General features: G+C 45.0%; 1 protein-coding gene across 3 annotated transcripts in view; it reads left to right on the top strand.

Annotated features, from left to right (window-relative positions):
* The window catches only part of SGPP2 (sphingosine-1-phosphate phosphatase 2), a 36,004-nt gene extending 9,374 nt beyond the window's left edge, over positions 1 to 26,630 (top strand). For all 3 annotated transcript variants that reach the window (XM_050307828.1, XM_050307829.1, XM_050307827.1), the window contains exons 2-5: positions 4,894 to 5,052; positions 14,490 to 14,669; positions 17,139 to 17,228; positions 23,201 to 26,630. In XM_050307828.1, coding sequence (XP_050163785.1) covers positions 5,035 to 5,052; positions 14,490 to 14,669; positions 17,139 to 17,228; positions 23,201 to 23,749 — 837 coding nt within the window. In that variant the 5' untranslated portion in view covers positions 4,894 to 5,034 and the 3' untranslated portion in view covers positions 23,750 to 26,630. The remainder of the gene's footprint in view (positions 1 to 4,893; positions 5,053 to 14,489; positions 14,670 to 17,138; positions 17,229 to 23,200) is intronic.
* Positions 26,631 to 26,931: the final 301 nt, after the last annotated feature.

Raw genomic sequence — 26,931 nt, 5'->3', positions numbered from 1 at the left:
GTGTTACCTCAAAAGCATGATACAGAAATAAAACCTACTATTCTAGTCTACATCCCAAGTACTATTTAGAGTGGAAGGGACTTATAATCTGAAGTCAAAAAAATTACATCCGCACACACAAACTGAGGTATTTTAACTGTGTGCTGGACCCATTCCAGCTTCAGTGTGCTGGGTGTGTGTAACTGCCTGAGCTACACCATCCTTTACAGACTGAAGGGGAAACGTCAGATGAAGATGTATTGATGTAAGATGTGGTGAATGGTGTGAGAGATTGATTGGGTGAGCACTGTGAGCCTAGTGGGACAGTGTTGTTGGGAGACCTGGATGCTCATTTCCTCTTTACCGCTTCACTGGTCTCAGGCTTTGCTCTGGCAAAGGGTTGCCCCTTTCAGCCTGACAGCTTCCAGCCATCCCTGGTGCCATTGCCTTTGCAGCACTGCTCTGTTATGGTACCTTTGCTGAGAGCTTTAGCTAATGGCCTTTTTTAGTGCTTTGAAGGAATTAAGGAATTAATGAAATGCTACTGGGATTCTGCCTGGTTTTTAGGCTCCCCACTTGTTCTTTGCCTGAGACTGAAAGTGCTGTTACTCTCTGGTTTGAAACTCATGCATTGTTACTTCTCATGCAGTGATTGTCTTTGCTTCTGCATCAGCTGATGGTCCCACACCACATGTCTCTGCAGTGTCTGGGAGCTGGATGTTTCATCTCTGTGTACCAGTCAACAAGCACTTGCTGCAAACAGCAGGGCTGGACTGAACTTTATGGCATTTTCTTGTGATTTCTGTTTGTCTCCATCTCAAATTTCTGAGGTTTCATTAGCTTTAGGTATTCCTCCTTCAACAAGAGCACTATGTAGACCAGACAACTATTGCTAACTGGCTGCCTCACATTCTTTAGAGGGTAAAAAATTAATGACTTGTTTGAAAGTGGTTGAGCAGAGTTGGAAACTGCACATATGTATGAGTTTGGTTAGGTGTGTTTTTCATGCCTTGGGGCTCCCTGTGCTATTGCCCTCCCCACCTCTGTCTCCCTGACATCTTTGCAATTCCTTCCATCATGGTTTTTGCTTTTTCTGATTTTCCAAAATCTCATTGCCAATATCTGATTTTTCATTGTGATCTTGATAGGTTCTTTTATTAACTGTTAGTAAATATAGAAGGTGATGTAAGACTGACTGTTTCTACAGAAGGCTGCAGTACAGGAGATTTTTTTCCCACTGCTTATACTCCAAACAGCACTGCCCTGTGGGGCTGAATTGTCTGATTTATACTTTCTCTGTGTGCAGCAACATCTAGATTGGAATTTTTGGCTTTTCCCCTTGTTCCTGGTTTCTGATGGCTTCTCTAAATTTTATACTTTTTTTTTTAGTACATTTAAAAAATCCCTTAAATTATAAGTATTGCAATGTGTTAACTAGGGGCTTTGGGAGGGAAATTCCTAATCTTCTGCAAGGCAATTCTGTTGAAAGAACTTCAATTAAACATCTTCTAAAAGATCCAAAGTAATTGGGAGTTGAGAACAGAGTGTTGGTTAATGGTATCTCTGGGTCAGGCTCTGAGCCTTAGAAGTCTGATGCTGCAAAGCTTGTCTCTAGAGACAGGACAGGAGAAGCCAGGGCCTGTTTAGATCTCTGACAAGAGATACCCCACAGGAATTGCAAGGAGTAGTATCTTTACACAGCTATTTTTTTTTTTTTTTTTTGTCTTGTGGGGGTTATACCTCTACCTAAAACCACATTTTAAATCTGTTATGTTAGTGGTTCAGCCGCTGTTCCTTCACTTCATCTTTAAAGGCTAAAAGTTACATATGCACATCCTTTTGAAATGGATTCCTCCAGTGCTGTGTCATCGTGTGTTATTGTATCTCCAGAGTCACCACGGTGTGGGTTTGCCCTGCTCTGCTGGCCCTGTCATTACTGCTCTGTAGGAATGTTTTGGGGATGCTCCCATGCTCCAGGGAGGTTGGGTGGGTGCTGTGGCACAGGCTTTGCACTCAGGATCCCCGAGCATGGGGCAGCACCTGCTGTGGGTGACCCACCCATGTGCAGAGCCTGCCAAAGTGGGATGGCCTACAATAGCCATTTTCCATGACAGTACTTCAGGTGAGTAGTTAATTTACAGAGAGTCACACATTCATCCTAAACAGTCAAGGTTTTTCTAAAATAGATACTTCACAGTTGATGAGAAGAGTAATTTGTGTGAAATTACGTGTCTTCTGCATCTGTAAATGTCATGGCTTATAGCATTTTGCGTCTGAAATGCTCTAGAAGTTCTGAATTTATCTACAGCCTTAATTACTGCCCATTAAAACCTCTCTGGTCCAGACCAAGTAGCAATGGAGATGCATGGGAGGGCTGACTCACTGAAAGGGCTTCAGGGATTGTGAAAAGCATCAGGTCACCTCAGTACGTTAAGAATAACCAGGCCTAAAGATCAGAGTTACTTAAAATTAGAGACTGAATAAACTTCTGAGAATGTTAGAATATGCTAAATGTTCACACGAATAACTGTGATCACTTTTTCTGCACTGGGGTTAGAATGAGAATAAAAAGGGAAGACACTTCACAAAGCACAGCAGTCTTTGCTTTCTGCAGGAATGGTGTGTATTAGTAGTAAAGGTGAGCTAACTGCTGTCTGGAGGTGCATGGAGCAGGCTTGCTATACTTAACAATGCTTCAGGATCACAGTGAGTGCAATCATCAACTTTTTACTACCATGCACTATCAAACAAGTATGTGTAGTGGGTGATTTCTGATAGAAAAGGAGAAAGAAAAAGGAGAAGGTTTTAAAATCATGTGGAAGGACTTGGCCCTGCCTTCTACCTGGAAATATTTTTTAACTCCTGATTTTTTTTTTTTTTTTTTTTTTAAGAACCTGAAAAACTATTCCCCACAAAACAGCTATTGGAATTGGAAAACTTTATCCCTCATCTCATGAGGTTCTGAGTATACAAGTATTACCTTAGGGATATGTCTGATCATCTTGAGCTAAAGCACACAAGCTCGTCATTCCTAATACCTTAGAGGATTGATGCTTAATTGAGGAGTTAGCAATGCCAGAAGAGGGCTTTCTGTGGGGCTTTCTGTGTTAAGTGTCACAAAATAGGGTTTCAGAATCTCAGACAGAAGCAGCATCGGAGTGCTAATTGCACTGGGGGTGTTTTCTAAGTGGCAGATGAGACTAGAGACAGACTGATTGCTCTGTCATTTGGCCAGCCCCAGCATACTGCTGTGCTATCCTAGAGGGATGCCAGTAACTCCTCTGTGACCTCTGCTACTGATAGATGGGGGAACACTCCCCTGACCCCGGCATTTCAGAAGCATTGACTCATCTTTTCTGTTTATTGACACAAAAATCAATTTAAGTTGTGTTTTTCTGGGACAGGTGAATGGATGCAACTTCTTTCCATCTTGCTTTTGTTGTGTCCATGCAGTTTGCCTCGTCTCTGCATTAAAAGCAGATGAAGCGACTGGAACTTCTAATGGCTTTTACAATGAGTCACAATTGCATGTCTAAACTCCTTAGACAATTTTTATAGTTTCTCACTAGCACATAGGATGAGAGTTTCTCTTTGGTAAATGAGTTACACAGACCACTCTGAGCATAACAGTGTTCCTATTAGAGGAGTTCTGCTAGCTTATGTCAAAGCTATATCTTGACTTAGTGTGTCCATGCTCAAACCTCTGTGATCCTTTCTCAGTTCTCATTTTTAGGAAGTTCCTTCATCTCATATTTACATAGGGAACCTCTATATTAATTTTTTGGGGATAGAGGGAGTGAGACTAGATTGGCTCCTTTACTCCTTCCCCAAGTCAAAAATTCTCTTAATATACGTTTATGTGTGTGTATATATGTGTGTATATATATATCCCTTTCTTTTCCTTGAGTGTACAGGTGCTCCTATACAATGTGATTGACTTGCATATTGCTCTTGCTGACAGGGTATGAGGGTTCTTAGTGGTGTCCTAGTCCCAAAAAGCAGCAGCAGTAGCAACAAACATTTTCTAGACACTTTTTGGCCAAGTGAACAAAGTCATGGACTTAGCAATGAGTGCTGCTCTGTGGCTTCTCAGCCCTGGAGGGCTGGGTGTCACCTTTTAGAAGAGAGAATACGAACATGTTAGGTGGGGTGCATCTTATGATATCATCCAGCTGCCAAATCCAGAGGCTGAATGAAATATCTAGCTTAATAAAATGAATAAATGAAGTGCTAAAGTGTCACTGATTGCAACGTATCTGCTGGTAATGTTTAAAGAGACAACCTGGCGGTTGTTACTTAAAGACACTGAAGTGAAAATCTGGAGGTGTAAGAGCTGTAGTTTACAGCTGTGGCATCTCAGCGTGGGGTGATGGATGCCCTGAGCATCCTGCCATGGCCAGCATGGGGTGGGAGGCACAGGGAGAGCCCGGTGTTGAGGGCAGTGTTGGGAGTGCTGCTGTCAGTGGACCTGGCAGCAAATTTCTCATACTAGCAGGGTCAACTTTGCCTGCTATCAACGAGGCAAATTCTAAATGAAGTGGCTTGCTAATTGCAGTTTATGTTTTTCATCTCAACACATTTCCAGTGAAAACAATGGTGGCTTTGTCTACAGATGTAGAAACTTAGCACATCAGTACCCTTTTATGAAATACTCTTTATTACCCTGGAGGAAGGGCTGATCCGATCTCTTGAAAGTTTTTGTCAGCTTAATTAGCCGGAATAGATTTCTGCTCTGCAGGAAATGTAGTTGAGCTATCACTATTCGTTTTACTATAAAAGCTGAACTTCATTTCTTGGCACTTGTTATAACAAGTTGTTTGGTTTAAGGACTGGGAACTGTGGCAGTTAAAGTATCTTGAATGTTTGTTGTGATTTTCTGATTCAATAAAACTTTGCAAAATTCTCTATTTCCAGGACTGCACACAGAAGTATATTGTGAAGAACTACTTCTACTACTACTTGTTCAGGTTTTCAGCTGCTTTGGGTGAAGAGATTTTTTATATCACTTTCCTTCCATTTACCTACTGGAATATTGACCACTCCGTATCTAGAAGAATGATAATTGTTTGGTCGGTAAGTATTTCTATGATTAATTTAAATGTTGATTCTGTATCCATAGCAAATGAATATTTAAGAATAACCCTTCAAACAAACAAAATCCCTTCAAAGAAAAGCACTGACACTATTTATACATAACTCAGGAATGCTCAGTGTGTTCAGGAATCAGAGGCATTGTGATGCTGAGAGAGGAGCTGAGAGGCATTAGCTGACATAGGGTATCTGTTCATCTCTGCCACATCTTGGACTGACTTATTTTTTTCCAGCCCAATCACAGATTCAGCTGCTTTTGATAAGGTTTCCATAGAACAGTTTGGAAAACACGTCCTTCCCAATGTGTCATAGGATTTTAAGATAATTATTCATCATTTCAGGAAATCTCTCTCTTGTTCTAATTTCTTCTGTATAACTTCTTCTTATAGTTCTTGCTTGGTTGAAATGACTGTAAACCTGATAGTAAGGGGATGTGCAGGCTGCAGTGGGATAAGCAGTAATTTGAGGGGCAGGGGGGGAAATCAGATTATCTGTTGAAAGCTAAGACTTAAAAGCATTGATTTTTTGTTAACATGAGAACATTCCCAAATTAACTGATTTCTCCATCGCTTCAGCCTTCACAAGTGTGGTTTGTGAGTATCCAGAATAATGTATTTCCATTCTGGCACTGAAAAAACGGCAGATAACCAGGCACTTCAGGCTGAGATTGGCTGTTTTGTCACTGACATTGCTCATCTTGGTATTGATCAGATCTTTGCTGCCCAAATGCAACTATTTTAGAACAAAGAAGGGAGGTAAGTGAGCACCTCTGGCAGATGGCAGACCCTGGAGGTTTGGCTGTCAATTGATTTAAGAAATCGAAGTTTGGTAAAAATTTGGGTTTGATAGCTAGCTTTTTTTCTTTACAGTGAAGCTTCTCTGTGATTTAGTCAGTTCTTTTTAATAATATTCTGTCTTTTGACCAAATAATGTGATGAGAAATAATAAAAACTATTTGAATTCCTAATACGCTTCAAATACACACGGTCTTGGAGAGAATTGCTCTGTGCCAACAACCCTAGTCAATACATTTTATAGAGAGAACATGAAAAATGACTTGCAAGTGAAATGTAGAAGTAGGTGGACACTGTATAATTAGAGCTGGGTTTTGGCCAGGAGTACACCTACTGCTTCTGGAAACATGCCACAGAAGATGAAAATTGGTAGTCACTGCCTTCTGCGTTTGCATATTGCTCAGAAAATGACTCCTTAGAGCTCTTCTCATGCCTTTATGCAGACTTACCTTGCCTTTTTCTTGCAAAGGGTTCATCTGAGTACTGGCCAGACCTAGTCTGGTTTAAGACCTCATCAAGTCTATAAATTCCTCGTGAGAGTAAAAGGAGGGACAGGCACTGATCTCTTCTCTGTGGTGACCAGTGACAGGACCTGTGCAAATGGCCTGAAGTTGTGTCAGGGGAGGTTTAGGTTGAACATTCGAAAAAGGTTCTTCACCTTTTTCTGGGCACTGAACAGGCTCCCCAGGGAAGGGGTCACAGCCCCAAGCCTGACAGAGTTCAAGAAGCGTTTGGATAACACCCTCAGGCACATGGTGTGATTGTTGGGGATGGTCCTGTGCAGGGTCAGGAGTTGGACTTGATGATCCTTGTGGGTCCCTTCCAGCTCAGCATATTCTGTGATTCTGTAATTAGAGTATGTGATATTATGATTATTAATACTATTTTTCCAGTTACCGAGGGAGTTGTGGAGTTGCACTTTATAATGAAAAGGGGAAGTTGTTTTAAATACACGGGCTTATGACAATCTGTATTTTTAAAACGTGTTAATTATATGTAATTGTGAAATGACTAAAGATGTCTGTGCAGGCCGTGAGTTAATATTATGGCAAGCTCAGCTGGGTAAGTTTCTTGCTGGAAAGAAGGCTGTGAGCAGGAACTGGTATTAACAGTGCTGTAAGTGGTGCTGATCTGTCTTATAGAATCATAGAATGGCTTGGGTTGGAAGGGATCTTAAAGATCATCTGCTTCCATCCTCCCTGCTGTGGGCAGGGACTTAAACCTGTGAGTTTCTGTTGCAAGTTGGAAACAGTGGCAGTTTCCCAGGATGAATCAGGGGAGTTTCTTGCCTTAAAAATTAAAGCAGTATTAATGCTGTTTACAAAGCTTTCCTGCCATCTTATCTGTAATATTTTATGCAGAGCCAGTCACCCCCATTTAAGAAAGATAATTTCAAACTGGAGCAGGGCCAGGGATGATTAAGGAACAGACTATTTTCTGAGCAAAGACTGAAAACTTAGGTAAGTTCTTAACAAAATGAAGCTGGAGAGAGAATGGGGCTGGCTGCAAACACTACGGGAAAGGAGTTTCTTAAAATGAAAGTACAGCCACAAGAAGAAACATGCATAAGGCAGTCATAAATAACTTAAGTTGAAGACAAAGGTTGTGAAATAGCCCTAGAAGGATGAAGGGCAGTAAGAAAAAGTATGAAGAGGGTTTATTTCAGCAGCAGCAGAGGAGTGGACTTAGTACCCTGGGATATCTTCTCCAGCCCTGGGTCCCCAAAGCCAGGTACTTGTGCTTTCCTGTTTAGGTGAATGGCTCTGGGAAATGCTGGTTGTGGAATCTTCAAACACCATGTTGTGCTTCCAGCAGTGCCTTTCCTCTGAGGATTCACAGCACATGTGCAGGCTTTACCCTTCTGGATAGGTGGAGGAAATAACTGAAACTTCTGAGCAAGATGCTGGGTCAGTGCTGAAGGTACTCTGGTGTCTTTGCTTCTCTTCTCCAGAAATTTGAAGTAAAAGCTCTTGAACCTGCACAGACAAAGCTTTGAAGCCTGTGACTGTTGTGACTTCAACCAGGAAGTACAGAGATGAAAAAATAGCTTCACACAAACCAGGTCCCAAATGTACTTTAAATTCATTGCACATCTCAGGTCAAGAGGCGAAGGCTCACTTTGGTTTTGTTTGTTTGTTTGTTTCTTATTTTTTGCAGTTCTTTCAGATCTGAAAGCTTTATTTTGGTGTGGAATTTCAGAGCTAGAGACCTGGGGATAAAAATAGTTACAGTTTCAGTTTGCTATTCAGCATGCCTGGAAATCTTTTTTTCTCGTTCCTTTTTTTTTTTTTTTTTTTTTGCCTAGGGTATCCACACTTCTTTATAGCCTATAAAACTTTAATTTATGCAATATAAATAAGAGCTGGCCAGCGTGGACTTTGTTGGGGCAGGTGTGGAAGCTGTTGGCATGTGACAGCGATAAGCTGCTGACTCAGGGGTAGGCGGCAGCTCTGAAGGAAGGCAGGGTTTGGGGGCCTGGTGATGCCAGGTTTGGGTGCCTGGTGATGCCAGGTTTGGGTGCCTGGTTTACCAGGCTGTGTGAACCCCTCTGGGCTCCCTGAGCAGCACTGGGTGTGGACATCTTCAGCAAGTCTGAGAAGGTCTTGGGTCTATGGCCATTTAGCATCTTGCTTTCCAGAGGAGCATTTTTTCTACAGCCTGTCACCACATAGCTGCTCAGGAATGATGAGCTCTCAACTCCATCTCTCCTGGTAACCTGGAGTTTCTGAACCAGCAGGAGTTTACCTGCAATTGGGATGCCACTGACTTTATTATGAGGTGGTTGAATCCCCAGGCACTGCTGTGAAAAAAAACACTTTTAAGCAAACTTTGGGTTTAACAATTCTTATGTGTTTGTTAGTTTTACTGCCTTTGCTACATTTCACCTCAACAATCCTGGAACAGCTGATAAACATAGTCACTCGAAAGTCAAGCTCTTGAAAGTGCCATATATTACACTGCACAAGAGCATGTAAAACTGTATTCAGGCACATAGGTAACTACATAATGTCAGAATACAGAAGTAATTGGTCCCTAAAAGAAAATGACATGTGCAAGTTGATAAAATGTTGATTGAAATGGAATTTTGTAAGAACTGGTAGCTGTACTCCACCCTTGAAGAAAGAGTGCCAGTGAGGCTTTCACAACTGAGACCAGCTGTGAATCATTTAAGGTGAAGTTTAAATTGGCAACCTTTAGTATTTCACTAGATCTACTAGGTATAACCGTTTCCCAATTTTAGGTGTTAATGACAAACCAGATCAATGCAACAGTACTTTTTTCCTGCCACCAGGAGACTGGCCCCAAATTTCTTTCTTTGAGCCCATTATAAGACAGTCAACTCCCTTAGAGTTTTTGTCCAAAGACTTCTCTTAAAGACAGAGTGAATGTGCTAGGGTGTTGGTTGGTTGCACTTCTGGGAGCACGAGATCTTGTTCTGGTTTTGGGTTTCTGAAGCCTGAATTGAGACGAAGCCCTCCCTCCTTATATGTACATATAACTTTTTCTAGGGAGCTGTCCATGTTGTCTCTTCCTCTCCCTATCTCCTGCTGACCCTTGTTGTGATATGTGTGCTGTGATGCTTGTGGTGGGCTGGGGACCTGCCTCCTAAATTTGCTGCTCCCATCGTGGAGCTGGGACAACCTGAGTGTTTGAGCATCCCACCAGCTCAGTGTGACCTCGAATGCCCCATTGAACCCAACTAAACCCTTGGAAAACATGTAAAGTTCCTGTGCAGCCAGCTCAAGGTTGATGCATTTCCTGGAAAACAACAACCATGCTGGAAATGGCAGATCCTTGAGTTCCCACAGCCGCACGCCCTCTCTCATGAGGCATGTGTGCCACTGGCATATCTGCATGCAGGGAGCAGCCAGGTGGTTCAGGGAGGGGATGGGGAGCAGGATACAATCAGAGGGTGGCTTAGGGCCTCCCCAGGCTGGGGGTGCCTGGGGGTCCTCTGCTCTACAGAGCTTCCTCCACGTGGGCTGCTGCCAGGGCGAAAGGCCAACAGTGCTGCTCAGTGACTTTCATGGTGTATTTTCCTGATGCCAAACCTTAGTTCTTGGCATTGACTTGTGGGTGGGAGGAGTATCTCCACAGGAACGTTCTCTTCCTTGCCCTGCTCCTCTTTCCCCATGACCCAAGTGATGCTCGAGGGACACAGTCACAGCTATTTTGTGCTGCAGTGTTTCTCTGGTCAATTGAGCTTTCTCTGGGGCGTGCTGAGAACAGAAGCTGTGAATGGTGCAGGCTGGGTGCTTGGTTTAATTCCTGTATGGTAAATGAAAGTCACGCCTGCCTCGGCAACCACATACAATTTTGCTTCTGCTTGACTAATCTGCAAATGCCAGTTTATTAATAGTGCATCCTTCTTTTTTTCCCCCTGATGTACTTGGTCACTCTTATCAGTGCACAGTGTTATGGAAAAAAACCCAAAGCAACGTCGTTTTCAAACTGTGAGTTTCCTTTCTGAGAAGATGACATATGCTACTGCAGGCCAGGGTTTCTAGAGCCAGGTTATAGAGTTTCTGTTTTGGAGCCAAAACAGCACATTCAAAGTCAGGCTGCCACACTGTGAGTCTCGGGGAAGAAGCCGCCAATGCTTTCTGACCCCACGTCTCCTCTTGAATTTCATCTTGTCCTTTTAGTAGATCAATAGCATAGATAGGAGAGCTGTAAAATCAGAAGTTGAAAATAAACGTGTTCTGCTTTCTCTTTGTTAGCTGAATTATTACAGAATACCAAAAGAGTTGCTCCTCCTGACCTTCAGGTGCCTGTGGGAGTCAGGTGTGTCCCTGCTGTGCGGAGGCTGTGGCAGGGGAGGGATGATGGAGGATGCCGACACACAGCACACCTGCAGCACTCAGCCCGTTTCCGAAATCCTGCCAGACTCGGGGTCTGGGCAGCTGCCATAGGAATGTTCCACAGGGGAAATCGTGCCCTGAGGCTCTGGTGCCATGCCTCTGCATGCAGAACTGGCTTGGCTGTGTGTCTGTCTGCCCTCCTGTGCATCTGCACTGTGCAGTAAATCTGCTCGCAGCGCTCTTGCTTCCTGCCACGGGAGTGCTGCCTGCAGCAACTGAGGGAGGGAAAACCACTGCAAATGCCAGACAACACCTGCAGGTGAGAAAAACCTCTTCCTAGATGATTGACTCAATACCAGAGGCGTTCAAATGTCAAGGAGACAGGTCACGTTATGGGACTTGAGATGCTCAGAGGGAAGGGAGCAGCCTCTCACTCCAGAGGGAACTCCTGCAGATGTTGGAACAAATGAACTGGCATCAGGATCTGTGGGGATGCTAATGCCTCAAGTTTAATTCTCTGGTTGTTCAGTAAAGCAAGATTTGTTAAAATTGCAAAGATAGATTCACCTTGTTTACCCTGATGTAAAGGCCCAGGTGAGGATATATTTTTGGAGGTAGACCATGTATACGACTCAGAGCAAATTAAGAGGAAGCTCTCAGAAAAAGACTACAGAGGCTGTTGTGCTGCTATAGCAACTGCCAATTGCCTTTGTGTAGTAAAATGTAATGCTCTTGACCCAAAGTGGCAATAAATCTTTGCCTTTCCTTCACCTGATGTCCTGGCTTACTGTAAATGATTGCTGTTGCCCTCGCACAGCACAGGCCACCCCAGCTGTACTGGTAGGTACCAGGGAGGAAAGTCTTGATTTTAAGTTGCTTACAGTATTAATAAAAAATAATTTTGAGAGGGGAACATGTAAGAAGTCTTTACTCAGGTTTTTTTTTTTTTTTATTGCTGCTTACATTTTTTGTAAGGATTTAACTTGGAAGATTTCAGAGTCATTTTCATTGCATTTGGAAGGCATGGATGTGTATGAGAAAAGAGCAGGAAATTCACAGGATCCAAAACTGAATAACAGTGTCTATGGGCTTGGATTTAGACAAAAACACTGGTGTATCCAGCTTGCTGCCCTGGCCCATGTGTCCAGCCTGTGTGGTTACAGATGCAGGACCCTTGGGAGGGATGGCAGCTCAGGCACAGTCTGTGCCACAGCACTCTAGGTAGGCAAAAAATGTCAGCAATGCAAGGAAGAAGCAAACAGAACAATTAAGCATGGAGACATTATTAGCTTCAAGGTTTTGCTCTTTGCCATGCCTGCAAGAGAGCACACAGCACCTGCTTGCTCTGTGCTTGAGGGCCTGTTGCCTCTTCTATTCAGTGTTCAGCCTTGGGCTTGGAGACCCCTTGGGTGGAAATGTACACAGGTACAGGAAAACTTTTGGAATGGGTTTTATTTTAGATCGGAGATGAGCGTGGTTTGAGTCTGGCTCCTCCAGCCGGTGCGAGCAGCACGTGGGGTGCAGGCAAAGCAGAGCAACCCCTGTGCTGGCTGGCCTTTAGACATGAGCACTTGCCATCTTCCACCTCTTGGAGAAGCCTGCCAGTCCAGCTGGTGGGGGATGTTTTACTGCACCCACAGCTGCTGCTTCTGCCAAACAATCCGGGACATTGTGTGTAAAGGCACGTGCACGGTACCCAGATAAACTAAGGGCAAAGTTCTGGTGTGTCAGAGATCAGCACTTAGTTTGAGCATGCTCTGGATTCCTCTTCATGTTTTTATTGAGGTTGTCTCACCTCTCCCTACTGGCTATACAATATGTGTTTTTAAAAAGCAGAAGGGTCAGAATTTAATCTGGAATGCCAGGAAGGAGGGTGTTGTGAGGAAGCCTGGTATTTTTGCTTACCCATTCCACCTCCAGCATTCAGCCTGTTTGTCACCATCAGAGGAGTCCTAGCATAGCCTTCATTTTAGAGATGACTCATTTCCTCTCCTGTAATGCTCTTGCGTACCAGGGCTAATAATACTTCCACAAGTGGAAGTCATTATTACAGAGGACTGCTGATAAACTGGCTCATCCTACCTTGCCTCTCAGATGGTATCACAAATGGCAGCCTCAATGTTTTATGTTCTGCTGGCTGGAGAGAGTAATTTTGCTTTCTACCCCGGAATTTAATTAACTTCCAAAGATGTGCCTGCATCCATTTGGAAACTTGGTAGCATTAACCAAATAAACCCACACAGTGTTTTCTAGAAGACATTTGTTCCTTGAGCCTTTGTTTACTGTGAATGGTCTGGGGCAGGGTCTTTGCTGTCTCCCCTGTGCCCTGTGTGTCTGTAGGAGCAGCCAGGAGTGTCACAGCTGGTGCTGATAATGAGACAGTAACGTGATTCATGTGATGAGGGATAAAGGCTGCAAAGGCACCACCAGTCACTTTTCCAGGCTCTGGTGCTGGATGTAAGTCTATCACTCCCTGCAGCATGTGCTTTGCTGTAGAGAAAAGGACGTGACTTCGGGCTTTTTCCTGGTCCTGACATGTGAATCCTGAATCCTGACATCTTTCTTTCAATGTGAAGCCATTTTTTAAATGGTTGGGGGAAAGAGAGGGATGCAATGTGGCTGCTGACAAATGTGGCAGTGGATGATGGTGTTGCTGTTGTAGCATATGGCTAACACCAGCATGGGAAGGATGTTATTTTAAGACCCCTCCTTTGCTAGTGGAAGTGTGAGAAGCAGAACAGCGAGCCGTCTCACACAGCAACTGAGCTTTCATGGTAGACATCAGTTAACCTGATTTTTGTATTTAAAAAAGAAAAAAAAAAAAAAAGGAAAAAAGGTTTGCTTTGTTTTGAAGAACCTTCTTTGCCTATGTCTGGCTACACTATGTGAAGGGAGGAGGCTGGAAATAGAAAGGAAATGCATCCTTCAGGGACAGCCTGGTTGATTTTTCTCAGTCCTCACTGGATGCTGAGAGCCTGCTGCAGGAAAGAGGATGCTAAGGAGCAGAGGATGTCAACACAGTGGGTGCCCTGGGCGTGGCTGGATGAGCTGCACCTCTTAGGGATGCTGGACCAGCTTTGCCTCTTGCCTCTGCTTCTGTTGCTGAACTGAGAATGCAACATTTCCCCCCAAAAATAGTATTGCTCTGCTTGGGAGCTAATTAATGGAGCCTTTGCTTAAACCTCTGGTGTCCCAAGCAGGGAACAAAAGCCTTTTACTGGGGAGTTAGGCAGGAGAACTGGTACTTCACGTTGCTTGTCCAGTTCTCCCTCTGCTGCCTCTCTGAGGATGCTGGGGTTGTCATTTAATAACCAGAGGGGTGGTGCATCCCAGAGGGTTTCCTGCAGCACCTCGTGCAGTGGGTGGAGTGGGAGCTGCTGGGAATGGGGGAGCTGGTGCCGCACGCAGCTGGGAGGGACACGGCTGGGCAAGGCAGTGATTTGAAGATGGTTGTGGGAAAGTTTCTCTTATAGCTATTTTCTTTGAAAGGGAGTGGGTGTGAGGGATAGGGAGGAAACTTAAACTTCTCTGGCATGGGGTGGGAGCCAGCTGTCTGCCTCACGCTGTCCTGTATTGCTGCATCTCGTCAGCCAACCCTCCTTTTGGTCCCACTTCTGATCAAGTTACCACACGGTGCAGTAAAACCACCGCTTCCTTCGCTGGCTGAGCTAATGGAAACCCCTTTAATAATTCAGCAGGCAAATTCTGCGCTTGGAGGGGTGGATTTTGCAGGAAAAAGCATAGAAATACAGGTGGTTCTTGGGTGGGCTGCATGGGGGTTGGCTGTGCTGACTGACTGCCCTGTGGCCTTTCCTGTCCCCAGATTGTGATGTACATAGGCCAGGTCTCCAAGGACATCCTCAAGTGGCCTCGGCCCCTCTCACCACCTGTGGTCAAGCTGGAAATGAGGACGAATGCAGAGTACGGGATGCCTTCCACCCACGCCATGGCAGCCACAGCCATCTCCTTCTCCTTTTTCACTGCAACCATGAACCAGTACAAGGTAGGGGGTACGAAAAAGAAGAGGAGAAGAAAAAGAAAATACGTGTCTGAAAAAACCCACATATATCTGCTTCCAGCAAGCTACGCAAAGCTGGCAAATCCAAAGCTATTGCCACTTTCAGAGGAGCTCTGCATTTATTTTCACAGATGTGCATGTATTATTTCCTGTGGTTACCTGTAGCTGGCCAATAATAGACACAAAAAGAAATTTAGCGGAAATCTCCTTTTTTTTAATCATGAAATGTGGGCAGGATGCACTGCCCTGCCATGGTTTGTTGAGTTCACTGTACTTTCTCACATGGGGTGACCATGGAGGGAAGGTGCCCAGGGCCAGCATTTTGTGCTCATCCCATGCCCACCAAGTCACTGCTGCACGTCAGGACAGGCCAGCTCCCAGGGAAACCAAGGAGCTCTGTGTCACCTGACTTGTGTAGGAAAGGAAGAGCATCCTTGGAAATCCCCTGGCTCTAATATGTGTTAGACTAACAGCATAGAACATGATTTGAGAGCCTGTTTGCCAGAGAAGTAACAGCAATTTCACTGCACCTGGAGCTGTAGGCTGCTTGGGGATGTTTCATCATTATTTTCCCTCATTATCTTTCTGAAAGGTTTATTTCCTGAAAACTCATTTCTCCATGATGATTATTTTCATTTCGTTTTATGAATCCAAGCATGCATTTCCTGTACTCTAGCAGTAATAACTTCCTGGCTGGATTGTACTTAAGCGTGTTTCTCAGCCCTCTCAAGTGTATTTCAGGGATAAATCCACGTAGCCAAAAGGGCTTGCAGTACAGCCAGGGGGTTCTTGCTGACACAGTGTCCCTGGGTGTCCCCCCTGCAGTGCAGTGTCCCCTGTGCAGGGAGAAAGGTGGACACTGTTCAGTGAACGGTGCTGTGTCCTGGGACTGCAACTCACAGCAGTGGGGATCTCTGGGTTACACTGAGATCTCTGAGATGATTTAACTTCCAGACTCCTCTGGTCCCAGCTGTGAAGCAGCAGGCTTTTCTGCTGCCCACAGCACGGGGATAAGTGAGCAGGTCAGTCGTGCCCAAAGCTGTGCTGCCAGCTCCCTGGTCACTGTGTGGTAACTGCTCAGAGCAACTTGAGAGTGGGATGGGGACAGGAAGCCATAAGATGGGATATTTGTCATCCTTGGAAGATCAGATCCATCCCATGCGTCAGAGCTGCCAAGAAGACCTGGTCAGCAGCACCTTCTCCTCCTCCTTAATCAACAAGTGACCAGTGGGACATGCAGCTCTTCACAGGGTGCCTCGCGCTTCTTGGAAGCTGCCATGGAACAATAAAACTGCTGTCAAGTAATTAAATTATTTAATTGCCTCTATTAGGACAGAAAAATCTTCCAGAACATTATGCTGCTATCTTCTCAAACTGCCCTCATCATCAATTACTGATCTGGACTAGCTCCCAGGCTGCCTGCTGGGGGAGTAAAGTGGGTGTAAACCCTCTGAAGGCTTAGGGAAGTGAGGAAAAGTAGTGTTTTGTGAACTGGGAGTGACATCTGCAGCTGGGTCTGGGCTCTCTGTTTGGTGGTTGGAATATACTGGGTGAAAGGGTCAGAAAAGAGTTGTTATGCTTAAAATTTCCACAGATGCATTTTTGCTCTGACCTGTGACCAGCCTGGTCAGCTGGCAGCCTCTGGCAGAAGATGGAGACTCTGTCAAATTGGGTGAATTAATTTCCTTTATTTGTATTTTGGGTTGGTTTATTTTTTACAGAAAAATCTCCTTTTTGGACTGAAAGGAACCCAGCAGCCCACTCGGTTTCAGGATTTGAATGAGTAGATTAAGGGCTAATATGTTAAGCTTATTCTTTACCAAATGTAGGAGGGTTTTTTTCCCTTTTTATATGTTGATTTATTCAAATGCTTCTTTCCATCTTTGCAGGCAACTTGGAGAGGGAATTAAGCAAAAACAGCTTCATAAGAAGATGATTAGACCTTTAAGTGTCACGGGGAAGAGCGGTCCTGACTGCTCTGATAGCCAGATTGTGGTTTCAGCCCAGACATTGATTGTCCCCTCTCAGCCCGCTGCTCGAGGACTATTGATCACACTTCTGCTCAGGCTCTGGGGCTGTCACAATCCCCTTGGCTGAGCTGAGGCTGCAGTGCAACCTTGGACATCGCTTGTACAGGCTGTGCCTTTTTCCTTAAGGTCTTTAGCACTGACATGCTAAAGGTAGATACTCTAAGGGAACAATTCTGCAAATGCCATCTGTTTCCCAGGATTCCCCACACTGAGACTAGATTTTTGCAAAAGCAGCACGACAGGTAATGAAATTACCTTCTAGCAGGATTGCATGTTAGCTGATGTGGGGTCTCTTCTCAGGTCACATTAATCTCTTCAGGAAAGTACAGCTCAGGAGCCGCTTCCCAGCACGAGATCCTTAGGTCAGTCCATCTGCTTGGTGTAATGGGTGTATTTATTTTATTATTTTTTTCCCTTTTCACAGTATCCATTTGAACTCGGCCTGGTAGCAGCGTTTGTGTTTTCGACCCTGGTGTGCCTCAGCAGGCTCTACACGGGGATGCACACAGTCCTGGTAAGGTTGTGCCTCCAGCTCTGCTTTCCTACAGCAATTCCCATCTCCCACTCTTCAAACAATGTGTGACCTGCCTTGGCCCTGCCACCACAGGGATATAAAAGTTGTGCCACTGAATTTCAGGCTGTACATTCAAAAAAGCTGTGAGGAAGCCCTCAGGCTATTGCTATTTGAGTGCACAGTAGTATTTGGGAGGCAGAAGCGTACGGAGGTTGAGGAGCCGGGTGAGGTCGGGGTGGCATCTCAATTGTAGTTCTCTATTTTGAAATTTTAATTGTGAGGAATGCACTTGGGCAACTGAGGCTGCTCCTTAGCTAAGCCTTTTGTGCAACAGTATCACTGTTTTCAGCGAGAAATACTCTGGGGCTGGTTTAGCCTGGGAGTGTTCGGGCAGGAATAGCAGGTTGGTGACTCACGAGGGTAAACCATGGCAAGTGAGCTGCCCTTGGGGGCCCAGGGGACAGCAGGTCTCCTGTTACCATACAAGGGGCAATTATAAAAATATTATGACAAGTTTCGTGTTTTCAGCTGGAAGGAAAATAATTCTTAAGGGACTAAAATGCACAAATACTTCATCTGAAAATAATCATAAAATATCTGTGACTTTGTGTGACAGATTGGTTGGGCACAGTTGCTTGGAGACATCAGTCCTGTTTTAGGAACAGATTTCAGTGTACCTGTGATAACACAGTAACTGGTTCCTTCCTGAGAAGAGCAAGCACTATTTATCTATTATATATAGTGGTCAGGGTGGTGGTTCAGCTTCCCAAGTATGGATAGAAAATCCTGGCTACTTCCCTGCAGGAGTTTGATAGGCATTGTTGGTTGCATGTGCATAAATAATTTAATCTTTTTTATTAAGTAGTAATTATGTTTGCAATGAGACTCGGTGACTGAAAGAAAGGGAGCCCTTATGAGATTAGGGTTAGCTATAAAATATAGCTTGACCTTCCCTTTCAGGCCTAGTGGATCAAAACAATATCTTACATCGAAGCTGGAGACGTCCTTTCTTGGCTAGTGACCTTAAGTCAATCAGTAGAAATTCTTTGCATACTTCTCTTGCTGGTCCATTATAGTGAAAGACCCCTCTATATTTAGATGGATTTTAGGGTAAAGAAGAAAAAGTCCTTTGTGCTTTTGACATGGTAAAAAAGGGCTTTAAAATAACCAAAAAAAAAAAAGCTCCTTAGTTGACGTGTGAGCAATGCTGCCTTTCAAAAGGGCAAATATTCTTTGCTGGGTTCTGCTTCCTGTACGTGCCATGGTGGGAATGGAGCTGGGGAAAGGCCCAAGGATCACAGCCCAAATGCAACCCCTCTCTCTGCAGCACATTGTGCCCCCCACAACGACTGGTTCTGGTGTCCCACCTGCAGTGAGTGGTTCTTTGGGGGAACAAGTGCAGTTCAGAGCCATTTCCCACACTTTGAGGGATTTTTAAACTGAGGTCTTAATACAAAGGATATAATTATGTATTAACCATCATATTTTAGTAAAGTAAATGGATGGATAACATATATCCACCAACTTGGTGTAACTGAACTTTTCCTGTTTGAGGAACCAGAAGAGGAGTGACAAGGAGGGTTGCATTGTGTGCTTTGCTGCATCTGGAGCCCAGGTGTAGAACCTTGTCTTCTGTAGTCTCAGCCCTGAAAATCAGTTTGTATTTCAGCACCAATGGTCTTGCTTTTGAATCAGGAGTGGTCTCAGAAAGCACAGTCGTGTCACTAGAAGAGATGTCACCAATAAAGACCTTCTGGAGAGGCAGTAAGCTGGTATGAGAGCTATCTGCATCATTATAGCTGTACCAGAATGACTACTATGCATAGGGAAAAGGGAATAAACACCCATTGCCTGGGCTGTTACTGGGATAACATCACCCAGCCAGAGAATGGGGTGGCAGCAATGCAGTTGCACTGCTTAGAGGTAAATTAGTTGCAGCAACCCACCTTCACCACCTCAACACCAGAATGTCCCACGTGTGGAAAAACAGGGCAAAGGCAGGGCCATTTCTTTTAGGGCTTAACTGATGGAATATGAAGGCCTGGCAAAGAGGGAATCTAGAGTTACCTGGAAAGGCCAAATCAAAAATTTGGACACATTTTGAAACAGCGAATCTGTAAGGTTTTAGCAGTTATTTTTAAGGAACAAAAAGCAATAAGACTGGTGGTTGTGTCATTTGCCTTTTTCATCAGAGAATTGTATTTTAGAAAACATCCCTTTGCGTGGCATCTTAAAACATTGGCCCAATTTTAGGTGCCTGCCTCAGTGCAGTGAACACATTTTTCTGTCTCAGCTGATGAAGTCAGTCCCTCCAGAGCCACTGCTGATGTGCTGAGAACCTCGCTGGTGCTGCAGCTGCCCTGAGTTACAAGCAACAATTCCCTGTGCTGGCCAGCACTGTGGGCAGTGTATAGGGAGGAGTCAAAAGGTCGCTTTTTATGACCAAAAAGAAAAGTGCAAGTTGTTTCTGTAAACAAAGCGAATTGTTTTCCCCCCGAGATACACTGATGTCAGTGTTGGTGCATTTATTACTGATTACAGCCCGCTCAGGAGGGGGTGGGTGTTTGTGAGCCTCCACCTTGCCCCTTTCCTGTGCTGTATGGCAGTTTTTTTAATAGTACCATTAATCCTGAAATTATCTTCAATATTTTAAAGCTGATAAACAAACAACGTATTCACATTACTTTACACTCTGTGTAGTACAGTCCTTGGGGGGTGAAATAAAGTCACCTTTAGGAATGGAAACCAAATAAGATATTTATGTTTAGGAGACTGGGTGGTGTTTCACACTAAATGAAAACATGAAGGTAACTCAGGTAACAATAGGTGACCATGTAGAAGACAGAATGGGAAAAGTGTGATTTTGCTTTGATTGGCAATATCAGGGAAGGTTCTTGAGTGCCACCTTGTTTAGTGGTTTTGTGCTGATTTGATATCCTGGGGGATTTTGTGAGTGTTTGCAATTCCAACTGTAGATTGAGTGGGAAGAACATAGGAGAGTCTCACCTTCAGAAAGCTTTTGCAATCCTAAACCGAACTGTGCTCTATGGCTTAGCAAAATAAAAAGGCAGACCAGTGCAAGAATGGCAGCTGGTGACGGTACCCATGGACCCTGATGACAGGCAGGGAGCATCTTGAAGCCCCCAGTCCTGCATCCCAGGCATCACCTGCAGCTGGGTGTTTGCCTCTGTTGTTTCTCTGTATGTACCCGGAGCACAGCAAAGCAATCTGAATGAGTGCAGCGTTCAAAACCCCACAGTGGCCTGTTCTTAGGGCAGCAAAGTGAACTGACAGCTCTCCACCTCGAATCAACGGGAGCGAGGCCTCGCTGATGCTGAAAAGGGGCAGATGTTTGGTGCTGTGTGGGAGCAGGGCCAAACTGCAGAGCACTGGGGGGCCTTTTGGGGAGGTAGATGAAACCTGTGGAGGACTTGTCTGTGCTGAGGAAGCTGGAGCATCCCAGCAGGGGAACAGGAGGTTTTAAGCTTTGCCGGTAGTGCTGCACCTTGAGCAAAATTCGTGCCTGCCCTTATTTAAAAATTCCTTTATAATTGTGGGCTTGGCGAGAGGCTAATCTGTTTACATAGGCGTACAGGAAAGAATGTGCTTCCTGGGAGTGCTAACAGCAGCTCCACACCCGGGAAAAACTCGGGTCCTGCTCCAGGGGGCACAGCAGGGAGAGTCCAGAACAGCAGTGTTTCTTGCAGAAATCGGAGACAACCCTCCTCTTCCCATCTTCTCCTTAGTTTAACAGTCAGAGGGGGAAATAATTAATTCACTGCTAAATGCCCTTGTAAAGTGTTGGTCTGGAACTCATCTGCCTCCTCTGTGAGTTGAAAAAATCAAAGCTGTCCAAGCAAACCAGGACCGAAGGGGGTCACCACAGACAGTTTTGGCTGGGTGTGTCCTGAGCTCTCCAGCAGCTTCTAGTAAGCTTCTAAGCTCCTAATATATGAGAAGCCCATAGATCAGTGGATAAGGGTTAAAAACAGAATAAACCACTGGCCTCCAAACTTTTTTGTTCAGTAAAAAATTTTGAACATGCACCCCCTATACATACATATATATTTACTTAGGATTTGTACACATGTACTACTGTACTGATAGATACGTTATAAAACATGCACAAAATAGACTTTTAAACATGTAAGAGAAGGATAAAATAAACACTACTTTGAAAAAATACGTATATTTTATTTAATTATTAGTGGTGCAAAAGGTATGTTCTTCCCCCAGCCTCACTGGTTGCCTTGTGCACCCAGTTTGGAGACCCCTGGTACCAGCCACTGGTTGAGGCAGAGCTGGTTATCTGGGTCCTGCTTGAAAACTACAGGAGCTGTGTTACTGTATTGGGGCTGAATGGTAAGGCTAATAAAATCCAGAAAATTTTCATCAGGTTTGTAAATAGAGACTGTCTGCAACTGGGTTGGGAACCACTGGAGTCAGCTGGGTAAATCTGAGCAAAGCCTTTGTTAGGGAATGATAATGTTTGGTTACATCTCTTTAACTGGAAAAGAAAAGCAGGTGAACAGCTTTTGAGTTCACTCTTTGATCACCCACAGAGGGGTATTTAGAAGGACTTTTTCTTCTAATATGAGGTGGACAAATAGCAGGGTGGGAAATAGAGGTACAGAGCGGGGATGGGATTTCTGAACATCAGTCCTGGAAGCAGTCCTCAGCTCTTTTGTGTTGAGGTAGTTACTTAGTGTTGGGCCAAAACACGCTTTGTGTGTAAAGTTATCGTCTAAAAATTGATGTAAAAAGATGAATTGTTATGAAAAATGGACACTTAATAGTATTTTATATACTAGACATCTGTGAAGAGCTTTGTGTTTTTCCATGGCTATCCTCATGTTATGGATGAGGGAATAAATGTAAGTGGAAATTTGTATTAGGAATATGCAAAATGGCTCTTGGAGTTGCTTAAAACCAAACATGCTGTGAATATATTGCCTGAAAGTTGTAAACAGCTGAAGTTCAGCCATACTGGAGTAATGCATTTACCAGAATATCATTAAATATTTCTCTTGTGAAAAAGTCCCCTCGTTCCTGCCTGACTAAAAGTGAAGTTTGCATAAATAATTCATTTTCAGACTGTGACCAAGCATGGTAGAATTCAACTGGCATGACTTGGTGAAGAAGATGCAATCCTGAGGAGAGGACACTGCTGTCTGTGAGAGCACCACAGGGAAACTTGTTTTATGGCTTTTTACCTGGCTGCTCTCATACACACGGCTTTTGTCTTCTTTCCCAGCTTTGGAGCTGACAACAATCGAGTTCTCAAAACACCTTATTTGCCTCTGTTAATAAATTAGGGTTTAACTATGCGCTTGCTTCAGGCGCTGTACTGAAAGCCGGACTTCAGTGGCTTGGGCAACAAATTCCCTCCTGATGTATTCCTGCCCAGCGGTGCCAGCCTCTTGCCAAGGCTGGCAGAAATCACGGCACACACACACCACGTCCCACAGCTCTGCACTTTTCATCCCTGGAGCTCGTGTTACTGGGATGGGAGCTTGCCTCTGACAAAGTACAGCATCTTCCCGTTTATGCAAAGCAAGCAAGTGATAATCCTACTGATGTGACGAAATTACTTGTAGGATAATGGGAGGGGAAGGGTTTGTGTGAAGGCAGCTTACTGTGAGGTTGTCCCTGAGGTGGAGCTGTGCGTGTGCCTTTTCCATTGAGGTCGTAGGTGAAGAGTGCCCTTAAAACATGAGAGAGGGTGAGGAGGAGAATTTCACTTGTTCAGGGGAAATATGTGTGTCCACAGATACATGCATATCTCTGTGTATCTGGGTTGGGTTTTGTTCAGCACAGGCTACAGGTCGTCCCTGCATATGAATAGCGCCATCACTGTGAATTCAGTGTGTTCCTCCACCACTGGGCACCCACCAATGCAGACACTGGTCTTCTATCATCACCTTGTTTACCTTCCAGGTCTCACAAAGTTCTTAAACGTGATTTCTTTGCAGGATGTGATCGGCGGAGCACTGATTTCGGCCGTGCTGCTCGTGCTCTTGTATCCTGCGTGGGACACGATAGAGCACTTGCTGTTAACTAGTCCCTTCTGCCCACTGTTTTCCATAGTTGTGCCTCTTGTCTTATGTTACAACTACCCCAAACTAGACTATTACAGCCCTACTAGGGGAGACACCACTACTATCTTAGGAGCAGCAGCTGGAGCAACTGTGGGGTTTTGGTTAAACAACCAGTACAACCAGACTGCACCAGTCTATGCCAGCGAAAGTTTTCAGCTTGGATTTCCTCTGATCACCACTAAAGTGGTGGTTGTGCTAGCCAGGTTCTTTGTAGGCATCTTAGTTGTCCTGCTGACGCGCTGGCTCATGAAGAACGCGGTCCTTGGTGCGCTGGGTTATCAGTACAAGTTTCCCATTCGTGACCTGGAGGCCCGGAGACGACTGGAAGTTGAAGTGCCCTATAAGTTCATCACATACTCCTCAGTTGGCTTCACTGCTACCGTGATTGTGCCGCTGCTTCACAAGCTGTTGGGGCTGGAGTGAGCTCAGCGCCTTCCTCACCGAGCGGCACCACCACCTCAGAGACGTGAGAACTCCATCACAGCTGGTGACTTGACCAAAAAGTGTTTTGTGCCTTTCTGCACTGGTGTGGTGAGTCGACTGTGGCTGGATGCCAGGGGCTCACCAAAGCCTCTCTGTCACTCCTCAGCTGGGCAGGGGAGAGAAAATAAAAAGAGAGGGTCATTGGTTGAGATAAGGACAGGGAGAGATCTCCCAGCACTTACAGTCACAGGCAAAACAGACTCGACTTGGGGAAATTAGTTTAATTTATTACCAAACTAATCAGAGTAGGAAAATGAGAAATAAAACCAAATATTAAGAATGCCTTCCACTTACCCTTCCCTTCTTCCCAGGCTCAACTTCACTCCTGAATTCTCTATCTCCTCCTACCCACCATCACAGGGGATGGGGAATGGAGGTTACAGTCAGTTCATCACATGTTGTTTCTGTTGCTCCTCCCTCCTTGGGGGTAGGATTCCTTACGCTCCTCCTCTGCTCCAGTATAGGGTCCTTCCCATAGAAGACACCTCTCCAAAAACTTCTCCAGTGTGAGTTCTTCCCATGGGCTACAGTTCTTCATTAACTGCTCTGGCATGTGTCCCCTGGAGGAGGTCACAAGTCACAGCCAGGAGCCTGCTCCAGTGTAGGCTTCCCACAGGGTTGCAGCCTCATCCCCCTGCCCCTATGTGAGATCTCCACAAACTGCAGGTGGGTCTCTGCTCTACTAAGGACTTCCATGAGCTGCAGGGGGACAGCTGCCTCACATGGTCTGCACAACAAGCTGCGGTGAAATCTCTGTTCTGGTACCCAGAGCACATCTTACTCCTCCTCCTTCAGTAATCTTGGTGTCTGCAGAGTTCTTCCTTTCCCACATCTTCACTCCTCTCTCTGGCTGCAGTTGCACGGGGTTTTTCCTCCCTTCTTAACTGTGTTATCCCAGAGGTGTTACCACTGTTGCTGAGGGGCTCAGCCTTGTCCAGCAGTGGATCTGTCTTGGAGCTGGCTGGCACTGGTTCTGTTGGACACAGGGGAAGCTTCTGGCACACCTTCTTAGAGAAGCTACCCCTCACTACCATGGCCTTGCCACACAAACCCCAACTGGCTGACTTGGAGGGGTCACAGGAATTGCTGGGCACAGATAACTTTGGGTTAGAAATTGCTGCCCCCACTGTGTCCTGTAACTAGAGACCCTTGGTCCAGGTGGCTAAAGATGACAAGCACAGAGCCAAAATTCCTCCCAGAGTGGCAGCAGTGGCTGTTTTGCCATGGGGCTGGGGGTGCCAGGGAGTGTGGCTGTGCCCCTCGCTGCCCTGCTGTGGTCCTGCTCCTGCTGAAGCAGTAGAGCAATCCAAGGAAGGGCTCAGGTTTGGGGCATGGGAGAGCAAGTGACTGGTGGTGTGGGGGAAGAAACAACCATCCAAGAGTGAAGTGCCATCATCGGGCAGAGCTCACAGTTTCTGATGGCACTGCCAGAGCTGGCTAGTTCTGTGTGGATGGTTTTGTCCATTAGAGTTCAAAAAAACCCTCCAAACATAAAACACAAGGAAAATCTAACAGAAAACATTTTATGTGATTTGCAACAAGTTTATCTTGGATATTAGTAAGAAAGCCTCCACTAAGAGATCATTTTACCACATACAACTGAGCAGAGTTATTACCACAACACTGATGTTTGTATTCAAACTGGTTAACTCAGATTAATCTCCTCTGTCTAAGGGACAGGGGAAAGTCCTTCCTGTCATGCAGGGATGACAAGTAGTGTCCACAAACTGCGTTGTGGAAGGAGCTGAGTAGTGACTCTGGTGACTGCAACATGTGGCAATGATATGATGCCATCATTTTCTGGTGCTGCACAGCATCACAGTTGGTCTTCCATGCGTCCTGCAATACTGTGTGTACACTTGTAGAATAGCAGGTTAGGAGTGTTCATGGGGGGATCATCCCTATAACTCAGGCTGCTTATTTAAAAAAATATATATCAGCTGTTAGACCAATGAGCTGTTGAGAAATACAGTGGTGAATGTGGTCTGCTTGGCTGGAGAAAAATGTTCCCATGCTATCGCTGCAGAGCTCCAAGCATGGCCCCCGTGCCTTCCCTGGCAGAATGTACTGTGAGAGCCAGCTTTTTAACCATGCACGCTTGTCTTCCTGGCTGCAAGGAAAATGAACCTGAAGAATGTAAAGGAATTGTAAAGAGTGGTACCTGGGAGTTCCTCTGAGGAGCGGGAGGCACGTGTGTGAAAGGGCTGTGCCACTTTAAAACCCAGGGTGTCGGTCTCCAGAGGAAATGCAGGCAGAAATTTTAACCACTTTTAGATTTGTTCAGGCTGTGGATAAACTGTTTTATATCAGGTTGTGTGGACTTCACATGTGCATGCCAACAGCTTCAGCGAGCCCTTCAGCAGGGCTCATGCCCAGTCACGCTTGCCCTTGGGTGAGTGCTGGACTCCGGCCACCAAAGCCATGGGGTTCCATCCTCAGCCTCTCTCCCTCCCACACACCACAAAAGTGCTGCCATCAGGCTTTAAAACACCTTTAAAACTCCTGTGTTAAGAGTGCTGTATGATGTACAGCTGCAGCACAGAGGTGGAGCCCTGTGGAGGGGCCACACCACAGTGGATGGGACCAAAACTGGGAAAAAACTTGGCAGCAAGATGAGTGTTTAAGCTGGGGGGCGAATCAGTCCCAAGAAAGGCACAGCTTGACAGGGACATTCATGCAGCTTTATGTGTAAAATTTCTGTTCTGATTCACATCTATTTTGTGCTACAAAGATTTTATAAATTATATATAAATGCTGCACAAGTATTTTTATAGTATTAACCTGCATGTGATTCATGCAATAAATGCAAACTGTATTTGGTTCAAATTTTAAAATATACCTATTTTGCAGAGTTTGGTGTTTGTCTGTTCATTTTATGTCCTCTATTGCTACTTGTAAATGACTGATGTGAGGGGAATGAGTCCCAGTTTATACAGATTCCCAAGTGCAACCATGCACCTCTCCTCCCAAGCTGTCCCATTTGTGGCCCCTTGTCTCCTGCTCAGTCTAGCTGAATTTTTGCATTCATTGAGCAGCCCAACAAGGTTTTGTGGCCAAGGATGTGTATTTGAAACCAGGTAGGGCCATATTGTTCTACCAACATCATGCCCTGCCTGGAAGTG

The sequence above is a fragment of the Myiozetetes cayanensis genome, unplaced genomic scaffold (assembly GCF_022539395.1).
Source record: "Myiozetetes cayanensis isolate MyiCay16 unplaced genomic scaffold, myiCay2020 scf13, whole genome shotgun sequence".
In the NCBI taxonomy this organism is placed as follows: domain Eukaryota; kingdom Metazoa; phylum Chordata; class Aves; order Passeriformes; family Tyrannidae; genus Myiozetetes; species Myiozetetes cayanensis.
The sequence above is the reverse complement of the archived record's forward strand: the minus strand, read 5'-3'. Positions and strand labels throughout refer to the sequence as shown.